This window comes from Borostomias antarcticus (genome assembly GCF_949987555.1).
Source record: "Borostomias antarcticus genome assembly, chromosome: 21".
Classification (NCBI taxonomy): Eukaryota; Metazoa; Chordata; class Actinopteri; order Stomiiformes; family Stomiidae; genus Borostomias; species Borostomias antarcticus.
Window position 1 is genome coordinate 15,792,736 of NC_140254.1, and position 7,500 is coordinate 15,800,235.

General features: G+C 49.2%; 1 protein-coding gene across 1 annotated transcript in view; it reads left to right on the top strand.

The window, feature by feature from the left end:
* Positions 1–7,500, top strand: part of trak1b (trafficking protein, kinesin binding 1b) — a gene marked incomplete at its 3' end in the record, with an annotated part of 13,062 nt that overhangs the window by 2,705 nt on the left and 2,857 nt on the right. Inside the window, exons 2-12 of the mRNA XM_084455191.1 lie at positions 577–653; positions 1,616–1,732; positions 2,059–2,159; positions 3,498–3,606; positions 3,732–3,810; positions 3,974–4,104; positions 5,067–5,141; positions 5,454–5,591; positions 5,769–5,845; positions 5,963–6,193; positions 6,724–6,989. Of these exons, the coding sequence (XP_084311317.1) occupies positions 603–653; positions 1,616–1,732; positions 2,059–2,159; positions 3,498–3,606; positions 3,732–3,810; positions 3,974–4,104; positions 5,067–5,141; positions 5,454–5,591; positions 5,769–5,845; positions 5,963–6,193; positions 6,724–6,989 (1,375 nt within the window). The 5' untranslated portion in view covers positions 577–602. The remainder of the gene's footprint in view (positions 1–576; positions 654–1,615; positions 1,733–2,058; positions 2,160–3,497; positions 3,607–3,731; positions 3,811–3,973; positions 4,105–5,066; positions 5,142–5,453; positions 5,592–5,768; positions 5,846–5,962; positions 6,194–6,723; positions 6,990–7,500) is intronic.

Genomic DNA, 7,500 nt, shown 5'->3' on the forward strand with positions numbered 1-7,500 from the left:
GTACAGTACCTGTACTGGTAGATATGGTTGATTTCATATCCTACTCTCTAATCTCATTCAGCCAGCAAATCACAATGATACCGTGAACGACCAGAGAGAATGATGGGTGTTTCGGCCAATCGGCTGCCACCGCATCGATCAGAGCGCCGAGATCGTCGTTGGCCTCAGGGAGGACAGGGACGTCACCGCACATGCACCGTTCGCTCCCCTGGACTGAGCCCAAGGTTCCCCCCAGAAATAAACATCCCAAAGTAGCTCCCGGAACCGCTACACGGTTCCCCGCTGTATCACGCTCAGCGCGGTAATCAGTCAGGCACACACACATGCACACACACACAAGCACACATACACACACACATGCACACGCTCCTTCCACCGTCATGATTCTCTGTTTAAGGATGAGTCATGGAGTGAACGGCAGCTCAGCGAATTCTGATTCATGATGGTCGGTCGCCAAGCTAACCCCTTGATGACTTGTCCCTTAATACTTAGTGTAGTATGAGGTGAGACCCCTCTCTCTCTCTCTCTCTCTCTCTCTCTCCCATCTCTCTCTCTCCATCCCTGTCTCCTCCTCAGTGCTATGTGCAGACAGAGTGGGCCAGATGACGAAGACCTACAAAGACATCGATGCCGTCACACGTCTGCTGGAGGAGGTGAGGGATTCTACTCTCTTCTGCCTCTATCTACTCTCCTCTGCCTCTATCTACTCTACTCTGCCTCTATCTACTCTGCTCTGCCTCTATCTACTCTGCTCTGCCTCTATCTACTCTGCTCTGCTTCTGTCTACTCTGCTCTGCCTCTATCTACTCTACTCTGCCTCTATCTACTCTGCTCTGCCTCTATCTACTCTACTCTGCCTCTATCTACTCTGCTCTGCCTCTATCTACTCTACTCTGCCTCTATCTACTCTGCTCTGCCTCTATCTACTCTGCTCTACTTCTGTCTACTCTGCTCTGCCTCTATCTACTCTGCTCTGCCTCTATCTACTCTGCTCTGCCTCTATCTACTCTGCTCTGCCTCTATCTACTCTGCTCTACTTCTGTCTACTCTGCTCTGCCTCTATCTACTCTTCTCTGCCTCTATCTACTCTCCTCTGCCTCTATCTACTCTGCTCTGCCTCTATCTACTCTGCTCTGCCTCTATCTACTCTCCTCTGCCTCTATCTACTCTCCTCTGCCTCTATCTACTCTCCTCTGCCTCTGTCTACTCTGCTCTGCCTCTATCTACTCTCCTCTGCCTCTGTCTACTCTGCTCTGCCTCTATCTACTCTGCTCTGCTTCTGTCTACTCTGCTCTGCCTCTATCTGGATTCTATTTCCGGAGTTCTACTGTATCTGGGACGGTAGTTTAGATTCTATTTCAGGAGTTCTACTGTCTCTACTGTATCTGGGACGGTAGTTTCACCTGTGATCTGGACTCGCCGATCAAACCAGGCATAATCCTAATCCCTGCCCCCGCCTCCCCTCCTCTCTCCCGTCCTCTCCCCTCCTCTCTTCTCTCCTCCTCTCTTGTCCTCTCCTCTTCTCCTCTCCTCCCCTCTCATCTCCTCCTCTGCCCTCCTCTCTCCTCTCTCCCCTCTTGTCCCCTCCTCTCTCCTCTCCACTCTCCACCAATAGAAAGAGCGGGATATGGAGCTGGCCGCCCGGATCGGCCAATCACTTCTCAAGAAGAACAGAACTCTCACCGAGCAGAATGACTACCTGGAGGAACAAGTGGGCCACATCGCTGAGGAGGTACACACACACACACACGCACGCCTACACACACACACACACACACGCACAAACACACACACACACACGCACGCCTACACACACACACACACACACGCACAAACACACACACGCACGCCTACACACACACACGCACAAACACACGCACGCCTACACACACACACACACGCACAAACACACGCACGCACGCCTACACACACACACGCACAATCACACGCACACACGTCTACACACACACGCACAATCACACGCACACACGTCTACACACACACACACACACACACACACACACACACTCTGATAACTGACCCTGTGCTGTGGTCCAGGTGGCCCAGCTGCACCATGAGCTGAACCTGAAGGATGAGCTGCTGCACTTCTACACCAACGCAGCGGAGGAGAGTGAAGAGGAGACCACAGGCTCCCCGACGTTAGTTAACACACACACACACACCTAAAGGGTGGGCTCGAAGAGCGGTCCCCAACCACCGGGCTGACCCATTTGCTACAGAAAGGATAAATTGCGTGATCGCAAACTCCATGAAGCGTGACAGCGTAATAGCCACTCATCATTTCACTGTACAAACACCCACTTGCTTCCCTTATGCAAAGAAATTATATTCCCCCATACTGTATATTAACTGTCAATATATTGTAGTACAGTATGTAAAATATATGGAAGAAATAGTACAGAATAATATATGATACATACATAATATATTGAATAATACATACCTCTTTTCATATATTGCAGTATAGTGGAAAATATAACCACTAATTTCCTATATATGGAAATGTATTGTTTGATATATTACATTATATTTTCCAATATATCGCAGTATTTTTGTTTCTTAAGGGTAAGCTGTGGGGCTTACAGTAACGTAATCATTATGCCAAAATTCCCTCATCTAAAAGTCTCCTCACCAACTCCGTAGCCTACTCGTCCTCATCTCCCTCTCTCTCTGACTCCAAGTTCTCTGCGTCATATTCCTCTTCTTGTTCCTAGCTATCTTTTTCTTTTAATACATCCATGTCAGCTTTAATACAGCTGTCCGCTGAAATGACTCAAAACTCCCACTCCCAGCGCCACTGCGTGACCTGAGTGATCCACGTCTGTCACGTCTCTGTCATGCATCCAAAATAGGCAAGCAAGCGATTTATGAGTAACTTCAACTTCAAAAGAATGACAGAATAGATATTAAATAAGAATAGAATAGAACATTAAAATGTATTTTGATAATTACAAACAAGGTGCCAGATCCAATCAAATAGGTCCCGACCAAATCTCGGAGGTCCTGGATTTTGTTCCGGCAGGATCTGCCCTCCCCCCATCCTGGCCAGCTGGTCTGTGACAATATTCAAATATTGTCAATATGAAACCGGTCTTTGGTTGGGGACCGCTGGGATAGAAGATAAAGGCATGTTAAAAGCACAAAATATATCAATAATAACAACTAAACATAAACACAAAATTAAATACATCAACAATAGCTGCTAAACATAAACACGAATGCAACAATAATAACAACTTTATACAAGCACATGAAGGCACAAACAAGCAAACAACAGACAGTAATGGAGATGATGGTGAAAATACATATACTGTGTGTGTTCATCCTCACTGCTGTCTCTCTCTCCTCTCTTTCTCTCTCCCTGTCTCTTCTCTATCTCCCTCTCTCCCCCTCTCTCTCTCTTTCCTCTCTCTCTCTCCTCTCTCTTTCCTCTCTCTCTCTCCTTTCTCTCTCCCTCTCTCTCTCTATGTTCTAAGGGGTTCTAAGAGGATCAGGCTGGCTGGTTCCTCGGTGGGATTTGGATCCGACACACTCCAGAGGAAACTGAAGGAACTGGAGCAGGAGAACCTGTCTCTCCGCTCCGAGGTGAATGCATGTTCTCACCGAACCCACCACACAAGATATAGAGACCCTATAGCTTCATCTAAAGTTTGTGTGTGCGTATGTGTGCGTGTGTGTGCGTATGTGTGCGTGTGTGTGTGTGGGTGAAGGCCTGCCATCTAAAGACTGAGACTGAGACCTATGAGGAGAAGGAGCAGCAGCTGGTCAACGACTGTGTCAAAGAACTTAGTGAGTCTGGGACTCTCTCTCTCTCTCTCTCTCTCTCTCTCATTTTGTATCTTTTTTCCTTTCATGCTTTTCCTTTAATCTTAGTGATTTTCTATGGTGCTGTCTCTCTTGGCCTCTCTCTGTGTGACTATACTATCTCTCCCCCTCTCTCTCTCTGTGTCAGGGCTGTCCAGTCGGCAGATCTCCACCATAGCTGAGGAGTTGTCCCGTAAGACTGAGGACGCCGCCAGGCAGCAGGAGGAGATCACACTGCTGCTCTCACAAATGGTGGACCTGCAGAAGAAAGCCAAATCTGTGAGCACGGATAAACACATGTCCAAACACACATACACACACACACACACTCACTTACGCACGCACGCACATGCTCGCATGTCCAAACACACACACACACGCGCGCGCACACACACACACTCACAAACGCGCCCGCGCACACACTCACAAACGCGTGCGCACACACACGCGCACACACACACACACACACACACACACACACACACACACACACACACACATAAACATTCAAAAAACAGACATCATGCCCAAGCACACACATACTGACACATTTACTCACATCTTCCTCTATATAAACACACTGAGCTGATCCCTTCTTTTTTCTGCATGTGTGTGTGTGTAGGGGGGGGGGGGCAACCTCAGCAAGAATGTACAAGCATTGCTGTGTCAATCCCACCATGTTCCATCTCTGCAGTAACCCAGCCACATTAACACACTTTTACATTTATACACACTCATACTGTACACATTTGCCTGCTAATACATCAGATGTTGTTGTTGTCAGTGAAGGTGTTTGTTCTGGAGGTAGCTGGCACATTTGACCCTAGCCTAGAGGAAGCCTTCATGACCAAGGTCATTAAGTACCAACCTCTCCTGAATACCATCTCAGAGCTAGGGTACAGATGCAGACTACTTGTGTTCATATTTGGCAGCCTAGGACATACACGTAGGTTGGTCGTAAGATGGTTCCAACAACTGGGAATGCCCAAAAAGAGGGCTAAACTAAAACTAAGTATTGCCCTGTCTCAACTGTCATAGGCAGCCGCCATATATGGCGTAGACGCTGCTACTTGTGCCCTTGAAAGATGTGTGAAAAAGAAAGTTATGCCTCTGGTCCATGAATTGTGATTATATACTGATTGCACCTTTAGTATTTGTGTACCTGTATGTAATTTTCTCTATGTGGACATAAATAAATTGTTAAAATGTGTGTGTGTGTGTGTGTGTGTGTGTATCCTCAGTTAGCGGTGGAGAATGAAGAGCTCTCTCAGCATCTTGGGGCAGCTAAAGATGCCCAGAGGCAGCTGACAACCGAGGTAAGACCCCTCTATACCCCATCACCAGCTAACAGACCACCCTATACCCCATCACCAGCTAACAGACCCCCCTATACCCCATCACCAGCTAACAGACCCCTCTATACCCCATCACCAGCTAACAGACCCCCCTATACCCCATCACCAGCTAACAGACCCCCCTATACCCCATCACCAGCTAACAGACCCCACTGTACCCCATCACCAGCTAACCCTGGTAAGACCCCCTCACATAAGTCCTCACATCTACTCTCTCCCCCTCTCTCTCCTTTTCTTTCTTTCTCTCCCTCTCTCTCTCCCTCCTCCCTGCAGCTGCAGGAGCTGGAGGAGAAGTACTTGGAGTGTATCGAGATGCTCCATGAGGCCCAGGAGGAGCTGAAGAGCCTGCGGAACCGGAACTATCCCGCAGGAACGCCCCGACGCTTCCACCCCCTGGGACTCTACCCCATGGTGGGTGTGTGTGTGTGTGTGTGTGTGTGTGTGTGATACTGTACGTAATATAGTGTTATCTGGATATGTGTATCATAGAAGTGGTCAAATTTCCCTAAGGATGTGTGTGTGTGTGTGTGTGTGTGTGTGTGTGTGTGTGTGTGTGTGTGTGTGTGCGTGTGTGTGTGTGTGTGGCAGGACTCCCTGGCTGCTGAGATTGAAGGCACCATGAGGAAGGAGTTGAGTCTGGACGACCCTGAATGCGAGGAACAGAAGTACACACCGCTACATTTACTAGACCTCATCTTACTCTTACTGACTCACCACCCAAAACCTACCATACAGTGTGTGTTTATGTGTGTGTGTGTGTGTGTGTGTGTGTGTGTGTGCAGGGTCCACCGCAAGCGTGTGTTTGAGACAGTAAAGAACATCAACCAGACTGCCAGACAGCGGTCGCCAATCCCGTCCAACGCCAACATCCCAGGGTCCAATCAGACACTCTCGTCTCGGACCTCCCCCCACACCAGCGGCATGGCCACGCCCAGCTTGTGCGGGGGCGACGGCGTTGCCCTAGACAACCGCGCCCAGAGCATGCTGATGGAGACGGCGTCCAATCAGGACAGGTGAGCAGGGATGGGGGAGGGGTCAGTGAGCAGTGTTCAGTTTTAGAAAACAACAAATATCACTATATGCACTGAAATACCACACTATAATTTTATATTGCGCACTCACCATGTTGACTCCAATGTTAAAAGATCGCTATAAAGATACCACTTCAAGAACCAAAATAGTCAAAATAACAGGCAGAATATATCGGAGTATATATATATCAGAATTACAAACTCATCATAACCAGACATAACTGATCAGCTGCATTCACTGTGTTTCCGAATGTGAAAACAACAGCAGTGAAAAACAATCTGATCTCGTCATGATGAGTTTGTAATTCCGATAGTATATTCAGCCTGTTATTTTGACTATTTTGGCTCTTGAAGTGGTATTATCATAGAGATCTTTTAACATTGGAGACAACGGGCGCTTCCGCATTCTCCCACCTGATTATGTCAGACTTGACCAATATGGCGGCTGCGTGATATAAGCCTGATCACATTGAGGCCCGGCTCTAAAAAATGTATATTTTCTGTTCGGGCAGTGGAGTGGACGGCCGTGAGAAGAAGGCAAGCGCTGAGGACCTCAGGCTGGCCCTGCGGCGCCTGTCGCTGCGTCGTCAGAACAACCTGAGCGAGAGGCGGTACCTGCAGGAGGACTGGGCGCGGCGGAGGGCGGGCGGCCTGCCGGAGGGGGGACTGGGGGGGGCCACGACCCCGTCAGACAGCATCATGTCCCTGGGGAGCCTCCACCTCTGGGCCTCCCGCTCCTACCTCCCTGACAAGCTGCAGATCGTCAAACCTCTGGAAGGTAAGGGAGCGAGGGAAGGAGGGAGGAGAGGAAGGAGGGATGGATAGAAGGAGGGATGGGCTGCCAGGCAGGGAGGAGGAGGGAGAGCGACAAAGGAGAGAGAAGAGGGGAGGAGAGAGAAGAGAGGAGGGAGTTTGAGAGGGAGTTGGGAGAAAGGGAGGCAGGTCAGGTTGGGGTTTGAGGAGGAAGTGTGGGTTGGGGAGAGAGACGGAACGCAGGGTGAGAGGGTAGGAGAGAGGAGGAGGATGGGAGGAGGAGAGAGAGAGAGAGGAGAGAGAGAAGAGGAGAGCGCCCTCTGTCTCTCAGGATCTTTCATTTTTCTGGTTTCTGATGCTTCAGCGTGAGTCAGATGGTTTCAACTCCCAGCTCTCTCACTGCAGGGACACCAGGCGGCTGGTGCAGATACCCTAAACACACACACACACACACACACACACACACAGGTGTGCGATTCACACACACTCAAACACCCTCCACTTTACTTTTCTGGGATTAGCGTTGAAGACTATTA